Source organism: Rhinoderma darwinii, chromosome 7 (genome assembly GCF_050947455.1).
Source record: "Rhinoderma darwinii isolate aRhiDar2 chromosome 7, aRhiDar2.hap1, whole genome shotgun sequence".
In the NCBI taxonomy this organism is placed as follows: Eukaryota; Metazoa; Chordata; class Amphibia; order Anura; family Rhinodermatidae; genus Rhinoderma; species Rhinoderma darwinii.
The window spans coordinates 21,358,141-21,380,178 of NC_134693.1; the positions used below are offsets into that span (position 1 = coordinate 21,358,141).

Here is a 22,038-nt window from a genome sequence, read left to right on the forward strand (position 1 = left end):
AGTATTATTAGAACTATGATAACAACTACCACCACCATTAATATTACTATTATTACCACTACTACCATTAGTACTAACACCATTACTGCTACACCCACTAGTACAGACCACCATTACTACTTCTACTATTACTATAACCCATTAAAACATTTTTATCACAGTTTCAGATATTTGTGCATTTATATCCCTTTCCCGATAATCACCCCAATAGTGAATAATCGTGTAATTCTCTTCAGAGTTGTAGTCTTGTTTCAGGTTGTGGAAAATTAGATTCAGTTGTTTCTTTGTTATACTTGCTCGCGGGAAAGTTGGGTGACAGTCAATATGGTCACTGATGCCGCTCATTCTCAGGCTCCTGTATGGCACGTCGGTCTCCATATGCAACAGCATCTGAGCGGGCGATGAATATGTATATACCCCCGGTACGATTAGCAGATCGGCCGGTCACTCGATGACCATTCCCCTCATGTCATTACAGGACGGAGAGCTGGTATACACAGACTGGAAGATGGAGAAGGACGGAGACACCGGAAGACTCATCAGTGAGTTGACGTTTGTATATATCAATGGTCTAGTCACCCAGTTACCCATCCTCACTCTCTTATCATGTAATGACTGAACAAGTTACTTCTTCTAATGTCGTTTAATAATTACATACTAGCTTTTATACCCGGCGTTGCTCGGGAGGTTGACTTACAGTATAGATAGAGTAAAAGCTCACTATTTAAATACCTCTCGATATGAATTTAATTGCTAAGGCTAGGCGTACTGGGAACTGTTGCCGCTTGAACTCGAAAGGAACATCATTTGGAGCGAGGGGAATGCGAGGAATAAAGACAACTTCGGCCTCATGCACACTAATGTATTTTTTTCCTCCTTTAAATACGAGTCCTTTGTCACACGTATTCGACCTGTATTCCAGCAGTATTTACGGCCCCGTTTTCTCTGCACAAATCGGCAGCCCCTTCCCTCTATCAGTGCTGGATAGAGAGAAGGGGCAGCCCTTTCGGGCAGAGTTTCCGTAGCGATTGAAAGTAAAATAGGTATAATGTAAAAGAAGTTCATACATACCCCGGCCGTTGTCTTGGTGACGCGTCCCTCTTTTGACATGCAGTCCCACCTCCTTGGATGACGCGGCAGTCCATGTGACCGCTGCAGCCTGTGATTGGCTGCAGCGGTCACATGGGATGAAACATCATCCCGGGAGGCCGGACTGGAGGAAAAAGCCGGTAAGTGTAATGGCAGGGGGTAGGGAGACGAACAAGTGAGCCCTAATCTACCCGCCACTCTGTCCCTGCCTACTTGCAACGACCCGCCCTAGGGGACGGGGTACAACTGGGCGGCGGTCCCTGCGCTCAGTAAGTGCACGACAAACATACAAGGAACACAAGCAAGGAAAAGGGGCCGTTGCCCACGGCAACACCGTGAGCAACCAGAGTGGTGAACGAGCCGAGTCAAGCCAGGAGTGTGCGAGGTACAAAACGAAAAGCAGAAGAGTAGTCGGTAAGCCAGGGTCTGTATGGAGCAGGATCAAAAATAGCAGGAGCTGTAGCTGGGCCAGGAAACCACAAGGAGGGAAACACAAGCAATAACAAGCACCGAGGGACAGGAAGTGCAGGCTTAAATAGACCAAGGGCGGGAGCTAGCTGAGTCTGGCCAGGTTACGATAGGCTCTCCCACTCCTAAGCCTGCCAGCCTGAATGGTGGAAGCAGGAGTCAGTCTCAGGGATGTATTCTCAGGTGCTGACTGATTAGTTCTGGGAGTTAACCCCGCTGTGCCTGGCAGATCCTTTACAGTAAGTTCACTTTTAATACTATTAACTCCAGCGGTAGTCACTATCCCGGGTGCTGAAAGAGTTACTGCCAATCAGTTAACTCTTTCAGCACCCCGGACAGTGACTATTTACTGACGTCGCCCAGCAACGCTCCCGTAATTACGGGTGCACACACGTAGTCACCTGTAATTACAGGAGCCCCATAGACTTCTATGGGCCTGCCCGTGCCGTTATTACAGCCTGAAATAGGACATGTTCCATATTTTTCAACGGCCCGGGCACCTTTCCGTAAGCAAACGGGAAGGTACCCGTGGCCAATAGAAGTCTATGGGCCCGTAATTACGGGCGTGGCCTCGATGACGTGATCCATTTTAAACCAATGAAAAATCGGGCTTCAAACAAACTTTCGAAAATATATGTAAGATGTGTAGATTCTTTTCAGGGCTGCATTTACTATATAGAGGCGAACCAGGCATCAGCATAGGGCAGCAACATTTCACAGGCTGAACGAAAGTCAAAATATTGTATGGGCGTGGCCTGGCATGTAAAGGTGCACATACTATCACCAGTGTTACCATGTACAGTGAGTATTACTATTTAATATCTGCAGGCGCTAGACCCACGCAGAGACACGTCATTCATGATGGACTCGTTCACACTGTGCAAAGATCTCCATTTCTGAAGGACTTTGTTCTCACAGTCGGCGGCTGGAACTTTGCAATTTGGAAAGAAGGAGTCACAGTGAGTGTTTCTATATTGGCCAAATGTCGCTGACGAACAAAGATGCTTTTTCCATCTATCCCATTCACATTCCTATCACTATGAAACACAATATAGAGGATCATGGGAGGATGATAGCTCTGCCCAGAACCTACACCCCGGTAGTAACACCTTACACATTTATGGCATTTCCACAAGATATTCTATAAACGCCTGAGAGGTGCAGGTCCCACCTACCAGGGAAAACAGGGGTCCCCATTCACCATTGACCCCTGCTGACCAGAGATGGAACCCACACCATCTTATATGCCATGAATGGGTAAGATCGGATGGGTTTTGCATCTTCGTAATATATTTGATTTCATTATATCATACAATTCATTACCATTTTCAAGATCTCAGCTTGGTGTCAATGAATGGAAGAATTCTTTGTTTATATTCATAGGCTGAAAATTGACCTAGTCCTGTTCACACATCAGAGGGGTTGTTTCAATGTATCAGTCTATCAATCCTCTGTGAACACATTAAATGCACATGCCAGTTTACTGACCTTTATCCTGGCTTTGTCATGCATCTAGGAAACGCTAACCCTTCTTGCACACGACCGAGTGCTGTTTTTCACGGCATCCGAGTGGCCCCTGATAGTTTTCATAGACCCATTTACTTTAGTGGGTGGATCACGGACCCGAAACTCCGATCCGTGAAAAGATAAGACATGTCCTATCTTTCCACGGATCACGGACGGGACTCGACGGCACACACGGTCGTGTACATTAGGGCTTGAGGGTTGAGCCAGGAGTTTCTCCTCTGTCTCCTGATCAGGATTGTACATGCACTGAAGGTAAAGTGAATACAATCCATCATGGTGGACAGAGGTCTAGGAGAAGGGCAAATAGTGGCAAGAAGCACAAGCCAAGATTTCTCCTGTGTCACTAGATCTCTCCACATTGAAGTGATAGGAGCTCTCCCAAGACACTCAACACTTAGGATAAGAACCCTCAGAGAACAACTCCGGGAACAAACAAAACCCAAATATCTCAGCATAACTAGATGAACTTAGATGTGATCAATAACAGCTCCATGCTGCATGTCAGAGACACTCAGGACCTGCTGACACTGAACCCGTCAGTCCCGCTGACATGACGGATTCAGGTTTCAGCGCATGATACAGCTGCTCTGTGTACAGGATGCAAAGTGGCTGTATCTCAGAAAAGTCAAAATCATTTTTAATAAAAAGTAATTAGAAAGTTGCACCAAACACACGGGTTTATTAAAAACAACAAAGTTTTCAAAGGTGTACATAGCATTTAAGACTCCAGAAAAGCCCCGTGGCAACAATTGAGAACTTCAGAGGCAGCCATATTGGTTGTCACCCAACTTTCCTGGAAACAGATAAAACTGAGAAATGACTGACAGACAAGGACCGGGAGAAATGCTTTGTAAGAATTTTTTTTGCAGGATTGTGCTGTTGCTATTGAGGAGCCAATTCATCCTTCCTTGGATGTGTTTAACCCCTTAATGACTGCTATATATCTTTTTACTGTGGTCATTAAGGGGTCTTATTCTAGAGATCCGTGTTTTTATAGCGCTCTAGATTAACGGCCGCACAATCAGTCGTGCGGGTTTTAAAGGGTTAATGCTTATAATATACTGGGTTCCCGTTTCTTCATTTTGATTACACTTTTCTCTTTCAGAGTGGACCAATCCTCCAGTCCTGTTGCACTCAGAAGAGGTACACCGCAGCCCACTGGTCCCTGTCCAGGCCCGGAGTCTTCTTCATTGGCAAGGAAGATGGTAATGTAGATATATGGGACTTACTGGAGAAGACACACGAGCCCTCTCAGACGCAGAACATATCGGCGGCAGCCATCACCTACATCAAACCCTGGATTGTGACAGGTTAGTGAAGATATAATTCAGGATGGTGGTAATATGGGATTCGCCCCCCTCCCCCAACCTGGGCAACATCCACGTAGTTTTTTTTATGTGATCGTGTTGGTTTCCTCACACATTACAAAAATAAATTTGTAAAATCTATAAATATAATACAATGGTTACAGAAGGATATATAATTTATATATTACTTTAATGCATAAAAAAACATTGCAGTCTTTATAAAGCAGAAGATCCTACTTTTGTGTATACAGCCCCTTTGCATACCTAGGTGTCTCCATGGTTACAGACTACAAACAACTGCAGGATCAGACTACACGCAGTGTTTATGTGACTCTCTTCCATCTGCCCCCCTTATTCTGGCTGTAGATTAGCTAGAAGGGGGAGCAGTTGGAAGAAAGTGACACGTGACCGCAGGATCGGACTACACACCGGAATTGTTTGTAGTCTGTAACCATGGAGACACATCAGCCGGCATAGGAGCTGTGGAAAAAGTAGGATGTTTAATCAAGACTATTTACAAAATTGTTTTATTTTTTTCTATTTTAGATGGGCAATGTAATGATTGCAAAGTGTACATACCTGTTTAAAGGGGTTGTCTCATGAAGACTGGCAACTTTTCATATGGAACTTGGCTTCGCTAACTTTCCGGCAATCAGCTGTTAGTGCCAGACATTTCCCCTGCTGTAGAATTCACTTGTTACCTTCATTTGAGTGCCCGTCCAAGTAATACATGGATTGGCCGGGCCTTCCAGCGGGTGGGAGCGGTTCTTCCAGATCAGTTCTCCGTTTTGGCTTATAAAGTGGGTGTCAAGAGTGGGAGACCCCTCTTTAGGGTGTCCATATGCCCTATGTCTTCATGAGACAACCCCTTTAGGGACTGCAAGTAAAATTGGCGCTAGCACATGCCCAAATACAGCGAATTAGAATGGGAGACCCAACCTCATTGACTCGAGCTCTTATTAATTGCATCTTTATTTTTGCAGCGAGGCAGCATTTCCTGGCTGTAGCGGATGACGGCGGCACCCTCCATGTGTTAGAAATCCCGTGGACTTTACATCGCCCCTCGGCTAATGAGGTTGGTGTGGGGACGGTTTTTGATATCGAGTACTTTAAACATGTCTAGTGTCATTTTACTGCTGCTGGATCGTTCTTGTGATCGGGCCCTCGTTACACTTTCACAATGTTTGCTTTTCTGCATATATTTTTTCTATTGCATTTGCGTTTAGTATCTCTTTCTGGCCGTATAGTGATTTTACTCGGGGGGGGGGGGGGGGGGCTGGTGGACAAGTATGTTTGGACAAACTGTTTTACGATTCCTTGCCAACCACACGTGCCACTTCAGATGCGCACAATGATATCATTCCTGTGTATCAGGTATTGGTATTGGTACTGGTGCTGGTCTAGGCAAAGAGGGAGAGATGGAAAGATCCGTCAGTGCAATTTATGTTTGAAGTTTAGAAACCCCATTTTTAAAATCTCCTATTAGGGCAGTTAATAGAGGGGAGTCCATCATTCATAAACACCATCAATTCAATAAACAACATTTAATGCTTAAAGGGGTCTTCTCACGATCATTATTTATCACCTATCCACGGGACAGGGGATAAATATCTTATCGGAGGGGGTCCAACCGCTGGGACCATTGCCGATCATGAGAACGGGCTTACCTTGCTGTCCCTGGGAGCCCTATAGGAATGGAGCAGTAGTGCGCATGCTTGATTTTTATAGGGCTGCTGCTACACTATCTTATCAGTTCTGATTCCCCCATTAGACACCTAGGTCTCCAGGGAACACAAAAGGATTGAGCAAGTTAAAGCCACCATGCTGTATCCTTGTCTAAGGGTATGTTCACACGGCTTATTTTCAGCCGTTTTTCAGGCTATAAACGCCCCTGAAAAACAGCTGAAAATACAAAAGCAGAACGTCTCCAAACATCTGCCCATTGATTTCAATGGGAAAAATGGCATTTTGTTTCGACGGGGTGGTCTTTTACACGGCCGTTTGAAAAAACGGCACGTAAAAAACGCCCCGTAAAAATAAGTGCAGGTCACTTCTCGAGCCACTTTTCATTGGGTCAATAGAAAAACAGCTCCAAAAAAAGCCGCAAAAAACACATAAAAAACGGCTGAAAATCTGAGGTTGTTTTCCCTTGAAAAGCGCCGTAGTTTACAGACTGGTTTTGTTTTGCGTGTGAACGTGGCCTAACAGAAGCCAAGGGTGTAACAGGGCCCGTAGACTGCTGGTAAATCCTGTAGAATTTGGACTATCGCCGGCTCCTTGCCTTCCTCTCGGACACTGGTTTCGCAGTCCCTTTGATATTCACTAGAGAGGGGGTGGGAAACACGGACAGCACATGGATATACATCTGTCTGCTGTCCGTGGTTTTCACACACCCATTGACTTCAATGGACGACTAGGTGCGTGAAAACACACCAATATAGGACGTGAAACGGACACTCGCTGCTTGAAATCTCCTGCATGTGTGAATAGCCTCATTGAAATCATTGGGGCCGTGTTCTGTGCTTTGTTTCAACGCACAGCACACGGACGACAGTCATGCTGGTCTCAATGAGCCCTAAAGGTACTGCTTCTTGTTGAATTGGTGATGACTTCTGCCACCAGGTTTATGGGTACTATGGTTGAGATGGCATTGGCAGCTTGTGATGCAGGATCAGTTATGAGACAACCCAACATTGTTTTGGGTAACTGGGAAATTGTCAGAAACCATATCCTCCTTTTCTTCTACAGAACGCCGGTGTTTTGCTCTACTTTGATAGGGAAGTCGGCCACTTGGAATATTATGAACAGAGAAAGACATTTCGAGCTGCAGAGAAAAGAGCATTGGAAGTGAAGGACCACAGCAAGAAAACCGTAGGTGTCCTTTTAGACTTCTGGCAAAGTGTATATGTATAATTTGCATTTATAGAGTAACTGTAAACGTGCACACGACCATAGGCTTCGTCTATAATTAGACACCTTCTCATATTTACGGGAAGGTGGACGTACCGTAAAAAGGCTCCACAGAAGATAGGACAGGTCCTATTTTTTGCTTTTTATGGATAGTGCTCCCATACTTTATATATTTATACTGCAAATGCCTGTGGCTGACAGTGATTACGGGCACGGTCGTGTGCAGGGGGGCCTTCGTTTTTTTTTCCACATTTTAAGCCTAACTTTTTTTATTTTTTTTCTTTTAAGCAAATGTTGCGATAGAAATGCTGTGAATTGCCTGCAAATTTTTTTTTTTATATTAAGCGAATACTTGACCTGCACTTCTTTGACGCGGGTGTCTTTTTATGAGCCGTCTTGAGAGCGACGCGTAAAATGACACCTCGTCTGAACAGAACATCGTAAAACCCATTGCAAGCAACGGGCAGATGTTTGCAGGCGTAATGGAGCCGTCTTTTCAGGTGTAATTCGAGGCGTAAACCGCCTCCATGACGTCTAAAAATAGGCCGTGTGAACATACCCTTACGCTGTGTATCTGACCAGTGGGAACCGAGCCAAAATGACGGTGTGATTTTTAGGTCATATCCCAAATATTTGTTGGCGGGGACAAACTCAAAGCAGTGTCAGGTTGTCATGTCAGACTAAGGTGGATTCACAATTAACGGGGTTTATCTGCCTCTTTTTTTTTTTTTACCCAGAAATAGCCCCTTGCTGCTCTGGTACTGAAACATTAAATTCGATGGGATGGGCTGGGCTCCTATACAAGACACCCCCCACTACAGTCCCAGACTTCATACAAATTAACTTTCAAGAACTTTCTCATAAGTTACTTCACACTTTTTGGCCCCTGCTCTGAATTTACTTTTGTCCTGTTAGTTCTACTTGTTTTTCTACCCATGAAATGTTCACATAGGATCAGATTAGAAGTCTCTATTTATAATAACGCATTGTATAATCGTGTCTAAAGGAAACCACTCCACCGGTGAAGTCAAAGGAGCAGCTTGAAGAGGAGATAAGCCGGGAGTACACAACGTACCTGACACTGGAGAACTCGGCTCTCATAGGACTGGGGATTAAGACAGAAAATGAAGCAACTGTGAAAACCTAAATGATTCTAAGGACAGATCTTTGTATCATAGAAAGTTATACGTTGTTATAGAACCATTGTATCGAGAATGAAGGACCAACACCGGACTCTGCAGGGCTTTATATTGTGTGTACATCATTATAACCACGACTGGTTTGGCAGGGGATATAAAAGGCAACTGCATAAAAAAAAAAAAAGTTGTATTGGAGAATTCAGGATGTGCTCGCACTTAAATTGGTTTGCTTTTCTTTAATCTAACAATTCTGGTCTGATTAAAGATATATTATTAAAGTGGTCAGAGCTCCCTCTTTTCTGATACAGCGCTCCAATACCAGTGCTTCCCTTCATATGAGAAAATGATTGTGTTACGTGAGAACATTCTTTCTGCACCTACCACTAGGGGGAGCTCACGATCTAGGAATTTATACAGCTCCCCCATTGAACTAAATAATAAATATGTCTTCAATAAACTCGTTGTGGCACGGCTTTTAGACATTTGATACTACTAGATCCTTATACCCGCCATTAATAGCAATGTATGTGCAGGATAATAAAGAAGTCAGGGCTACAAACTTTAAACTGTTGGCATCATCTGAACAGCAATAACGGTGTAGGACATTTGGCCTCGGCACCAGACAAGATCTTGCATTTGTAGGATACACCTGGATCTCCCCCACAAGTGTGCAGGTCACAAGAGACTTTCCAGTATCCTTATAGCAGCCCAGTGTATACATGTAAGGCTGTGAGACCCCGGACCCCCACCATTAAAGCAGAACTGATCACCTCCAAGAAGAACCAGACATTGGATATTAACAGTTTGTATTGTAACAGTTGTGGAATACAAGAACAAGTATATACAGTATATATATATATATTTCTTATATAAATTACAATGTAGAAAATACATTTGAGGCTTTTTCGTAAGAGCTGAAGCTTTCTACAGGTCAATCGCATGACTGGAGTTCACATTGGATGGTGTAAACAATTACCAAAAAAAGTCGGATCTTGCAACACGTAAGTACAACGAATACAGGTGGAAAACACAAAATGACACTCGCTGCATTAAAAAATATTCTGTTTGTACAAAAATAGAGTAACAAAAAACATTCGGTACCTTCCTGTTTTTTTTTTTTCAGAAGTCTGCTGACATAGTGGTCTGCACACTGCGGCTGTCCAGCTTTTTGGGGTGGACTACAAATCCCAGAATGCTGACCACCATTAGCACAGCAAGACAGTTGGATCTAGTGATCACCTCTGCTGGATAAATACTTGTCATACCCGTTATATCCACTTTCCCAGACCATCACAGTAGCCAGTACTGTCTGAACACGACCAGCAGCCGTTTATACCCAGCAGTGCCAGGAAGGCTGGGACTGCAGAAGAAATTGCAGTGCCCAGCAAGTGTCTAGCATTACTTCATTATAGCCGATCTCTGACCCTACATTTTGGTGGCTCCTAAATTGTGGGCAAGACCAATGAAACTCGTTCAATAGGAACTGTAGTGCAGTGGTCTCCAGCGATTGCAAAGCTACAACTCTCATCAGGTCGATAAGCGCCAAGCTGACAGTTGTAGATTTGCAATCGTTTGAGGGCCACAGGTTGGAGACCACTGATGTACATTCTTCACTACAGCAGTTGTCTGCAAGCTGGGACTCTCCAGCCGTCATGATACTACAACTCTCATCATGCCAGAGGCTGCAACGGACACCAGCAGCCTGCATAGTTTGAAATACCGATTTAGGCCAATAAACCGGAGCATGTGACTGTGCAAAGGATCAATATTAGGACAAGTTACTGGACCCAAACACTAAAGGTCTCTTCATGGTCAAATGTTCATAAAATCGGCACAAGGAGGACTGACCGCACATTCCAAGGTATAAGCGGAGGAGCATTGCACCGTCATAGTATTCACAATATGAAACAATTGTACAATATTATATTTAGATTTTTCTATGTACATTATATATAAAGTTATTAAATAGCCACGTATTATTTTGTCGTATATTTAGAGGGTTTCTCTCTATATTTATATATATATTTATATAAAATGCATCAATATTTCAGGTACCTTGAAAAATACAGGACTTTACTGGCGTATTGGTAACGGTTATAGACCATAGTATAGCAGAACGTGTTTGCATATTAAGTTATATTAACAGGTAAGGCCTGACAATGAAGACATTTAAAAGGGGATATGTAAAAATCGTTAAAAACAGGTATGTGATGAAAGTCGGGTCAGTGGGGGTCCAGGCACCCAGTGATCTGGAGAAGGAGATCATCCTAGATTTTACGTACGGGCTGCACCACTGAAATGAAGGAGTTCTGGCAGCTTATTTGTGCTCTCACTCATAAGTCCCCATATGTCCCGGTCTTCATGAAGAATGACCCCATATGTATGGTCACCGCCAACGAAACTATAGACCAGGTCAGGGTGTTCGGCTACCAGTCTGACCCTTATGTCACTGGTGCCGGTTGTAGACTAATGTTATAGGGCCGCACGACCCGGACTCCCTGCAGTTTTACTGAACCTAGCTTAATTATTATAGGGTTTTATGGTGATCGAAGTTTGGTTCGGAGCATGAAGGGTTTGAGTTTTCAGTATGTAATATAAAAAATAAAATAAAAAGTTTTTCCTTTTGACCCAGTTCACAACAAATCAAAGTGCTCTTGCGCGGTTGATCCATTAGACACTTTGGTCCAGTGCACCGGTCAAGACATCACCCACTTTTTTACATGCTGTTTGCAAACTGGGACCAAAGGAATTTTTTTTTTATCACACCCTATAAAAAAGTGACTGAATATAAAGGAGCGACAAAGCCTCTTAAAACATTCACCAGGGTCTGTAGAGGTTTCTGACATGAGACACTTGATATTCACATGACACAGTATAATAGGCCTTAGGAGAGGTAGAATACCCTTCCCCCACTATCTCCATAGTTCTCTCTACTATTAAAACCATAAGGAAATGACCAAGTGATATTACAGATACTGTCACCACGGTCCCTTAATGCCTGGGACTGCCGTATAAACTCCAGGCATTTGGGCGCTTCCATTTGTTTTTCTCGAATTATAGGTATTTTAAGGTTACAATACGCAGCGACAAATACACCAATTAGCCTTAGAAAAAAAAAATATATATAACATTTTCTGTATAAAAAGTGTCCGTTCTGAGTTTCACCGGCAGACCAGCAGCCACGGCAGTAACATGTCAGAGCCGACCATAGAGGGACATTGCGATGACCCTGGTCACCATCACTGAGCCGGCAGCTGCTATGTTTTCCTCTAAGAGGATACGTACCAGGTAACGTTTTCCTGGACACCCTGCCTTATACAAGGCAGGAAGAGCAGGACAGTCAGCTGCGCCTCCAGTGCGAGGTCTCACCAGATGGCTGCACACGAGTAGACCCTCACAGGGTTAAAAGAGAAAAGATTCTTCTAATGAGAAGAGATAATGGGAATGACTGGCAGAAACATTTACATGGTGACACTTAATTTATTTTTACTCAGTTCTCTCTCCAGGTTTCCTAACAGGGTGTTGATACTCTCCTGCAGATCCTGGAGGTTGACGTCCGGTTCCTCGAATCGGTCTTCAGTTCCTGGGGTACAGAGCGGATGTTCTTTGGCTTTTAGATGCTCATCTTTCTCTTCAGTCCATAAAGCAGTGGCGTCCCCGGGGCTCTCGGAGGGGACGTCTGCATAGTCCACCTCCTCTTTTGGCGTTATTAAATAGTTGCCCTGACAGCTGCTCCAATCTCCAGCGTAGCGGTTACTGGAGGGACTGTCCAGACGGGCGGCTCGCGGCCGCAGCACTCCGGACACTTCGGATCTGTTCAGATTCAGCATTTGTGGGCGTGGCTTTTTCCTGCGCAGGCACGGCTGCGGTTCTGTCTGAACATTGCTTGGGGGAGCTTCTTTGGAAGATTCATTTTTTACTGTACAAAAAAATAAAATATATATACACATTAGCTTACAATATTTATATATCTTTTTTTGTGGTTTAAGATCGTTCAATGGTTTTTAGTAAAAATCCTCAAAATTCACACCTGGGGTTGGAAGCTGGGGTCATAAACAGAACTACAGCGATTAGAAGAGCAAAGAAAATGCCACGCTGGTATCAGACACGTGCTGCCCACACAGATTAAGGCCCTTAAAAGTCAAGCTCCTCTTGGGTTAATGTCTTGGCTGGCACTGAACTCCACACATCATAATGCTGCAGATTCACACTAGGTACACGGTTAATGTATCACATATTAGGAGGACATGACTACAAAAATCATGCCTAGCGACCACGTCTCGCTTCCCGCACTCAGTGGCCGGGCGCTTCCACCATTGCAGAATGCACAGAGCTGGACGTGGTCATGGACGGCAGCCTACTCCATCTCTCCCAGCAGGAGCAGTAAGAGACCCCGTCATTAATGAGAGGAAACCTTGCTATGACTACTGGGAGGAGGTGGGCTGCAAATGCTGCTATGACTACTGGGAGGTGGTGGGCTGCAAACGCTGCTATGACTACTGGGAGGGGGTGGGCTTAAAACGCTGCTATGACTACTGGGAGGAGGTTGGATTTTTGGCTGCTGTGCCTACTGAGGAAGTAGTGGCCTGTACTGATAACTAGAGAGGTGGAGGGCAGGACACAATTTATAGGGTGCATTCAAATAGTGTGGCAAGTACGGGAGACAGCGAAGATTTGTCTAGGCTTTAGGTCTAATCATTCTGCTAAATATTGGGGTTCCCATTTGTGAAAACTAGAGCAAGTAAAGGGGACGCAGTTATAACAACCAATCAAATCACGTCTTCTCTCCGAACCTTCATTCTAGGAAGTCCTTGACAGGATTGGAGCGGTTATTCATAGAAACCAGTTTCCTGTGAACCGATTTCCTAAACGTGCCCTCTGTGATGTAAAGGATGTTGAAGTGACTTGTGAGGAAGGAAGTTCACAAGGACCAGTAGTAATTATATTGTTCCACACCATCCGCACCGGCCGTCCATCACCACACAGGAACGAAGCTCTGACACCCCGCACACACGGGCACAGACATCACGCTGCCTGCCATGCCATTCAAGCCGTCATTACTCCATGCCAAACCAACACTTCACACCCGGGCAATAATATGTTACCTGGACCACAGCTGCTCAGGTATACCAGCGTGTCACCTGTCTATGGCAAACACCACAAACCGCTTTATCCGCTGTCACATGTATATTATCGGTTGATTTTTATTCTTATTACTATTACAGCAATAGCTCCTCTTTCTGTCTATAGGGGTACGTTCCCACAGGCTGAATATTCCTTGCAGAAACCCCGCAGTATTTACAGTAGCACCAAAGGATGAGATTTTAAAAAAGCTCAACACGCTGTGGAAAAATTTTGCACGGAATAGGTGCATAGACAGACCTGTGGTGCGGATTATAAAATCTCAGCAGGTCAATTTGTTGCAGAAAGGCTGCACATTTGTTGCAGAATTTTCCTATTGAGTTCAATGGGGGGGGGGGGGGGGGGGTGAGATTCCGCAACAAACACCGATAGTTTACGCACCTTTGCTGGTGCTGCCATAAGAACACGTCCCTGCTCTTCCGACTGCGGTTTATACAGCCTCCTGTGATAATGTTTCCATGTATGTAACCCCTGCAGCCCATCACCGGTTGGCTGTACAGAAAGCAGTCGGGAGAGCAGGGATGTTTTGTTATGGTTCCGGTCGGCCGTTTTCCCGCAGAATATCCGGATCAATCTGAAGCACTATTTGGGGAAAATGTTCGGGCGGCTTTCCCTGCGGGTTCTGGGTTAGATACATAATGGACTTTTCCACACTGTATTTGACCTGTGGGAACATAGCCTAAGGCCAGATTCACACGAGGGTGTTTGGTCCGTGATATACAGACCGTATGTCAGCAGTATTTCCTGGACCGAGCACACTGCAGGGAGCCGGGCTCCTAGCATCATAGTTATCCATGACGCTAGGAGTTCCTGCCTCGCTGCCGGACAACTGTCCCATACTGTAATCATGTTTTCAGTACGGGACGGTATTCCTGCAGCGAGATAACGATGACACTAGGAGCCCGGCTACCTGCAGTGTGTTCGGTCCGGTAAATACTGCCGACATACGGTCCATATATCACGGACCGAACACGCTCGTGTGAATCTGGCCTAAGACCTACCTTTTTAGCACAGGGAGAATAAAAAATAAAGTTTTTTCTAAAAAAAAATAAACATCTTGTAGTTCAGTCCGTGCAGCCCCGTGCCGTCAGACCTCCGACCACCTCCTTGATGAACGGGTTGATTGCTCAAAGCTCTCGGCCCGATCATAGAGAGGAGAGTAAACCACCAGGTATTAAACACCCTACATTACACTAGACCAGGGAACAAAAAGCTATTAACCCCCTAATATACCCTCGACCACCAGATATAAACCCCAACTTTTAACCTAGACTACTAGGGAATAAAATATTAAACCTTCTTCAATAAGAGATTACTAGGTATTAACTCTAAACCACCATAGCTAGTCACATTAAAGGGGTGGTCCGGGGTTAGAATATGGCTGCGTTTTTCAGAAACTGCACCACATCTGTCCATGGGTTGTGTCTGGTATTGCAACGAAGCTCTACTGAAATATATGGGGCTGAGATGCAATACCACGCACAGCCTGTGGATAGATATGGCACTGTTTTTGTAAGAAAGCAGCCATGTTTTTTTTTTTAAAATCCTGGGCATCCACTACCTTAGACTACCAGCGAAGAAGACCGGATTCCCTCCTTTCTACCCTACAGCTAGCGACCTTAACCCCTCCATTAGCGGAAACCACCAGGAAAGTTTTGATTAGTATTTAAAAAGAAAAAAATAATTCTCTTAACTTCTGTGGTCTATGGCTGGGCGCATCATACGGTTCGGTATGGCTTATACTCCGAAGAATACATTAAGCAGTAAATTAATAATCCTCCTACGTATGGACCGAGATGAGGTTGGGTGCGGATCAGGTAGAGCAAGAATCAACCATCATGTCCTCAGAGACACGTCAGAGGAGGACATTAGTGAAGGTCAGGGATCTCGGGTCTGTACTGCTTTCCACAACTGTCGGACCCTGGCCCTATGTGGAGTACCAGCACCCCCTCACTCTGAAGATTCCCATCACAATGCTCACAACTGCCGTGAAGTGACGGTAGGTGGAGTTCCCCTTTAAGCTCCAGGCACTGGCAAGCACGAGGCCTAGAACATTATGCAGTAATCACTTAAAAGATGTAGGTCTACTAAAAGGAACGGATCTTACCTGGCCATAACTGCAGCAAGTAGTGCAGAACCTCAATGTGTTTCTTGAAGTCTAAGGCACTGGCGAGCTCCTCCGAGTCAATGAACACGCGGTTATTGTGATTCGACGTTTCTTGTCTTTGACTTAACAAGACTGGACCAAAGCAGACGGCCAGGTTCTGGCAGGTCATCTTGTTCACTTCATGGTAGGAGGCGACGAGCTTCAAATGATCCAGCAGCATCTTCAAGGTCGCCTGGAAGACCAACAATTCGTCGATTACACGCCTTAACCCACAAACCTCTAATAAACGGGTGACAACCAATCTGCACAATGCTGTGCGGTGTTGTATCGGTCATTGCATAAACGCCTTGAAAACTAAATTTGGTTTTATAGTTTGATTCTTTTACTTTCCGTTATCAGCCAGTTCAGGCTCGGAGGAACAGATTTCGGTGTTCTTCAATTGGATGACATGGGAAGTCTCAAAGAAAAAAAAAAAAAACTTTCTAGGCTTTGTGGTGACGCAGAATCAAAAACCTACAGCTAGTGTTTGTGCAGAATAATGGGGGACTACATTGGGCTACACACTAAAGTAAGGAGGTCCAGGGTAGTCACCCGGCTGCTGGGACTAGAGAATTATCTTTGGCCACTCAAAGGATTTCCTAAGGAAATATTATAATGGGAAACTTTTTCACTGGAGAGCAACTTGGCGCTGCAAAACCTAGAGATCATTCGCTGCTGTACAATCTATAGAGGTGGTGAGGGCAGGGGTTATTTACAGATGGACATAATCCATCTCTCTGGTTTGGTTCTTACCCTTTCCACATCGGGCAGACCACTCAGGAGCTCTACAGTGTGCTCCGAGTCTCTGGCATCATTTTCACAGCCGTTGCCGGACATCCTGAGGGGCTTCTCAGCCATGGCGTGCAGTACAGCCTCATACAGCCGCTTTGTGATCAGCGGAGAGGGCAGCTCTCTCAGGTAATCTTTCAAGACTCCTGGAAGGTAAGAAAAGTAAAAAGTTAAAGAAAAAGGAAACGCATCTCTACCCCCAAGCTGCAAACAGAATATTAGGGTCGTTATCTGTGCAAACACTGCTGATTCTTATGAAGTGCGAAGAACGGCGTTGAAGGACAAAGTTTAAGTGGATGTTCTCTTGTGTTGTAATACCAGATACAGCCAATGGTGGCGCTGTTTCTGGAAAAAAAATAAAATAAAATACACCCTCTCTCTAATCCTGGACAACACCTTTAATTACGGTCACTACACTCACGATCAGTCACACGGTTATCGCAAAATCCTCAATGATCCAACACGATAAGAGAATCGTGGGGGTGGGGGGGGGGTCCTCGACACAGAGGGTAAATATTAAGGATGGGAACCTATGGGTCGCTTCTGGCTGAGGATAAAAATCCTCCGGTGACCGCAGTTCGTTCCCATTGTCACTCACAAGCCCCTGGAGTATTTGACACAAATATGTGAAAGCAAGAAATTCTTCGGCATGTCGTGTTGTGACACGAGTACGGAGACAAGACTCCAGTCATGCTTGACCTCCCCATACAATATACTCCCAGTGATTGTCTCCTGTACTGGAAATAAATCAGCCGGGAAACCTCAGCTCCTGTGTGTCTCGTGGTACGACGCATCGCTCTGTAGTAAAACTGGCTACTAGGAACTCTTACTAGATGGCAGCGGACTTCTGCAAAGCGTCGCTATTCTATTGTACGGACAGGGTGCAAATCCAGGAAAAAGGGCTACACAGTTTGAGAGTCTTTCCCCTATTCACACCCCTTTAAGGCTAATGCAAGGAGGATTTTACTGTGCGACGTGGACCTCGCATGTTCGTTCTTATTTAAGAGCATGGTTATGCAACGTGTGGCTCTCCAGCTATTGCAAAACTACAACTCCTGGAATTCCCTGACAGCAACAAAAATTATAAAATTCTGGCTGCCTGTAGCCACCACTAGAGGGCGCTTGCTGCATAAAATGTATTCAGTAAGCTCCTTCTAGTGGTGGCTGCAGGAAAACCGTCACTTGAAAGGATTTGTACGTTTTACGAAAAACTGTTCTCCTAGGGCATATTAAACAGTACCTAAAAAATAAATAAATTAAAGACACATATATATATATATATATATATATATATATATATATATATATAAATTCTCGAGTCATGTTCTTATTGAGTCAAGTTATATAAAAAGATAAAATTGAACAATTCAACTTAGCAGTTGATTTAATTTTGCCTTCATTGCAACAGTTTTCATCCAACATTTCTCAGTCCTGAATGGCAAAATGGGACATTATTGCAGTGATCTAGCACCTGTTCTCATAGCATTGTGGAACTGGATAAATGTGCCATTTTGGAGCTTGGGAAAGCTTGGTGAAAAGAAATGTGGATGAATAAAAGGGGTTTAACTTCAATGTGATGGATAGTAGGTGGATCCTATGTGTCGGAGACACGCAGAACCAGCTCTCAGCCGAGCCGCCAGTTCAGCTGAACTGACGGAAGTGTCGGAGACCGAATGACACATCTTCTATGAATACAGGAACATAAAAGCTGCATCGTAAAAAGGAAAAAAAAAATAAAAAAAAAAATATAAAGATTTGGGAAGTTGCTTAAAAATACAAAATACATACATTGTGTACAGAGTCTTTAATAAAGAGCAAAACAAGGACATCACGTAAGTCATTTCCACATGACGGACATAAGCTGAAATCCTCCATCCATGAGGCGTATGCTGCTGGTTACACGTTAACTGCACCGAGGAAACCACCAGAGAACTACAAAGGGGGCAACGATCTGTGAATTCCATTTCCATATAACCATTTACAGCAATAGTAAAGAACACACGAACCAGGAGTTCTAAACTTAAAGGGACACTGCGCTTTCTACAGAACCAAGGGGACACTTTGTAAACATTTATAGACACAAGGGATACTCCGTAAACCGACAGATAGAAGGGGTCATTGGTGAGAGCGCCTGTAAAACATTTATAGATACTTGGGAGAAGGTTAGAAAACCTGGTTTTAGATTACATTGGGTCTAATCACGGACCATAAGCACCAGAGGCCGTTACCCACCCCCATGAGCACCACTGAAGACCAGTATACAGTTTATATTTAGCATTAACCTACATAAATAGCTTTACGATACTTATGGTGCACTGATCCCGATTTACAGCCTGTATTTGACTCCACCAGAATTATGAATGCAGCTCTGGAGTATAGGCTGTAACTCAGGATCGGTACAAGGTAAGTAATATATGTACACAGTGACTCCACCAGCAGAATGAATGCAGCTCTGGAGTATCTGTGTACATAGATTACCGTACTTCTCTTGTACTGATCCGGAGTTACAGCCTATATTATACTTCAGAGCGGAACTATAATTCTGCTGGTTATTATTGGAAACCATCAACAAGTTTGTCAATAGACAATGAGCTCCTATGATGCAGGGGGACAGCTCTACCTACATCATTATACCGTACAGTGGTTTAAACACTACACCTCCCAGCGGGCAAATAATCAGGGCAATTCCCTGTGCAGACACTAAACTATCAAAGAATGCTGGAAGATTTCAGCTCTGTAGCCAACAGGCTTGTAAATTCAGCCCTGGGGTGTAATACAGACTGTAACACAGGATCAGTACACGATAAGCAATACAACAGAGTTGCGGATTTTATTTTTATATACAGTAAAATGGTGTTCAAAGGTGAATGTATCCTTTAATATATATATTTAAAAAAACCAAAAAAAAAACCAAACACCCCCCCCCCCCCTCAAAAACCGTAAAAGAGAACACGTGGTAGAAAAGGACGACATAAGGTCCAGTATTGACCAATGATTGGAGGGAAATGGAGGCCATTTCCAGATCTGGGTGTGACGCGGCCTCTCTGGCGACACCCTCACGCTGATCAGCAGCTGTATTGTCACGCCGAGCCTAGAAGAAAAGCCTGTGTGTGCGTCTGGGGCCGACAGCTGCCAAGAAATAAAATCACAAACAGGAAGTCAATCTATCAAAGGCCTCGATTTCGTTAGCTGGAGGTACGACTGCCAAGCTAGAATTGCTAATCCCCAAAAGCATGACAGAAATACCATCTGTGTTTGCTGTAAAACAAAGGGAGACTTGTTACTGTAGTCGATGTGGCCTGTGGAAAGTCGTCGGCACAAGACAGTATTCCCAATCATGAGGGATCCCGGGGTAAGAACGCTGATAAACCGTACAGGATGAGACCGATACTGAATGTATATACTAAACGCTCGCTAATAAAATGGATTATTTATTTCTGTTACTAATATAGCGCCGCTGTATTCCACAGCGCTGTACAGAAGTTGTCCTCACAATCTAAACTCTTGTTTGTAGATCTTTGGCGTGTGGGTGGAAACCGGAGAACCGAGAGGAAACCCACACAAACACGGGAAGAACATACAAACTCCCTGCAGATGTTGTCCTGGGCTGGATTCGAACCCAGGATCCCATTGCTGCGCCCAGGAATGGCCTTCTCTATGCAAATTTGAACAAGTCCATTTTCTATTGTGGTCCGGTATCTGGTCTGTGATCGGTGGAGGAGGTCTGTGATCGGTGGAGGAGGTCTGTGATCGGTGGAGGAGGTCTGTGATCGGTGGAGGTCTGTGATCGGTGGAGGTCTGTGATCGGTGGAGGAGGTCTGATCGGTGGAGGAGGTCTGTGATCGGTGGAGGAGGTCTGTGATCGGTGGAGGAGGTCTGTGATCGGTGGAGGAGGTCTGTGATCGGTGGAGGAGGTCTGTGATCGGTGGAGGAGGTCTGTGATCGGTGGAGGAGGTCTGTGATCGGTGGAGGAGGTCTGTGATCGGTGGAGGAGGTCTTCACTGTTGTATTAGAGATGCAGAGGCGCTTCCATACATGTGGCGGTGTGTGGTACTGCGGCTCATCCGAAACAATAGGACCGAGCACGGAATGAGCTGCAGTACCAGGCACGGCCACATGTATGAAAGCCTCTGTCTGGTAAAAACTAGTGAGAAGACCTCCGCAGACATTCTGGCTCCTTTGTTCTGATATTCTGTGGCGGTCCCAGGGGAAGGACTCCCACAAATCACACATTGCAGGACTCTCAAGGATAGGCCCTCACAATGTAAAGCTTCGTTCACATCAGCATTCAGGTTTTCCCTAGTTCTATGCCATCATAGGAGTAGAACAACGAAAAAAGTCTGAACCGCTGGAACAATGGCAAAAATAACTGGCGTCGAATGTAACGAATTGACTTTAATGAGCTCCGTTGGGTTTCCATTACGGTCTCCGTGGTCTTGCCGGATAAAATAGCGTAGCATGCCAACAGAGCCTCCGACGCACATGTGAACAGAACCTTAATATCTGGAAAACTGCACTCCACTGGTTTCCTGGACAAAGCGTGTTACAATGGAGGATGCAGAGTCACATGCTCCCCCCATCTGCGGATATACATTGTGGACTAAAGTGGCGTCTGGAAGATACAGCTGTCATAAGGGGGCGTGGCTTATAAACACAGGAAAATGGCGCTGAACTTCATATAAAGAAATTTTAATAAACTTACTGTTTATAATGAATTATTGAAGAATTTCCTAAAAGCAGACATAGGGTTTATCCTGGTTTTATGTATAAAAAGAAAAAAAGTAAGGCCCCATGCATACAACCGCAGGGTTCGTAACGGTCCATCGACCGTTTGTGTGTCATTAGAACTCACGGATCCACAATTCACCAGTATTTGTGAATCCGCAAATCCGGACTGTAAAATGACTTGTCCTGAATTTTTGCGGTCCGGATTTTTGCCCCCCCCCCCCCCGCACTGATCCGTATAAACCACGGTCGTGTGCATGGGACCATAGTAAAGAATGGGTCCGCAATTTATCCGCAAAAAATGAAGATAAATTGCGGCGACAAAAGAACGGCACGAGACCTAAAAGGAGTTGTTCAGCACTAGAAAAACATGACTGCTCTCTTCCATAAACAGTGCCACACCTGTCCAGTGGCTGTGTGCAGTATTGCAGCGGAGTCCCATTTACTTTAATGGAGCAGCAATACCAGATAACACCTATGGACAAATGTGGCGCTGTTTCTAGGAGCCAGGTTTGTTTTTGTTTTTTTAATCACTGCATAACAAAAAATCCTGCAACTTCAAATCTAGTGTTTCAGTTCACCATTTAAGATCTCTGCTTGCTGTCAGTGAGTGAACACATTCATTTACATCCAGAGGCAATCATTTGTCATCTTACAATTATATTCAGTCTAGACCATCCTGTGTGAGCCAATTAGCACAAATCTCTCTGGTCCCGATAGGTGGATACATTTACCTGCACGGATACATTGACAATCTGACTGGATACAATTGTAGCAAAATGGATTTTCCAATATA

The 22,038-nt window shown here is 44.6% G+C and overlaps 2 protein-coding genes across 4 annotated transcripts in view; one reads left to right on the plus strand and one right to left on the minus strand.

The window, feature by feature from the left end:
* The window catches only part of DNAI3 (dynein axonemal intermediate chain 3), a 62,906-nt gene extending 54,150 nt beyond the window's left edge, over positions 1-8,756 (plus strand). The window contains exons 18-23 of one of the 2 annotated variants that reach the window (XM_075832946.1): positions 479-542; positions 2,386-2,516; positions 4,190-4,394; positions 5,375-5,466; positions 7,140-7,262; positions 8,308-8,756. In XM_075832946.1, the coding sequence (XP_075689061.1) occupies positions 479-542; positions 2,386-2,516; positions 4,190-4,394; positions 5,375-5,466; positions 7,140-7,262; positions 8,308-8,448 (756 nt within the window). In that variant the 3' untranslated portion in view covers positions 8,449-8,756. The remainder of the gene's footprint in view (positions 1-478; positions 543-2,385; positions 2,517-4,189; positions 4,395-5,374; positions 5,467-7,139; positions 7,263-8,307) is intronic. The other variant, XM_075832947.1, reaches the window with a different exon arrangement.
* A 473-nt stretch (positions 8,757-9,229) lies between these two features.
* Positions 9,230-22,038, minus strand: part of SYDE2 (synapse defective Rho GTPase homolog 2) — a 38,458-nt gene continuing 25,649 nt past the window's right edge. For both annotated transcript variants that reach the window (XM_075832944.1, XM_075832943.1), the window contains exons 5-7: positions 16,482-16,663; positions 15,690-15,921; positions 9,230-12,359 (exon numbers count right to left, since the gene is read on the minus strand). In XM_075832944.1, coding sequence (XP_075689059.1) covers positions 11,902-12,359; positions 15,690-15,921; positions 16,482-16,663 — 872 coding nt within the window. In that variant the 3' untranslated portion in view covers positions 9,230-11,901. The remainder of the gene's footprint in view (positions 12,360-15,689; positions 15,922-16,481; positions 16,664-22,038) is intronic.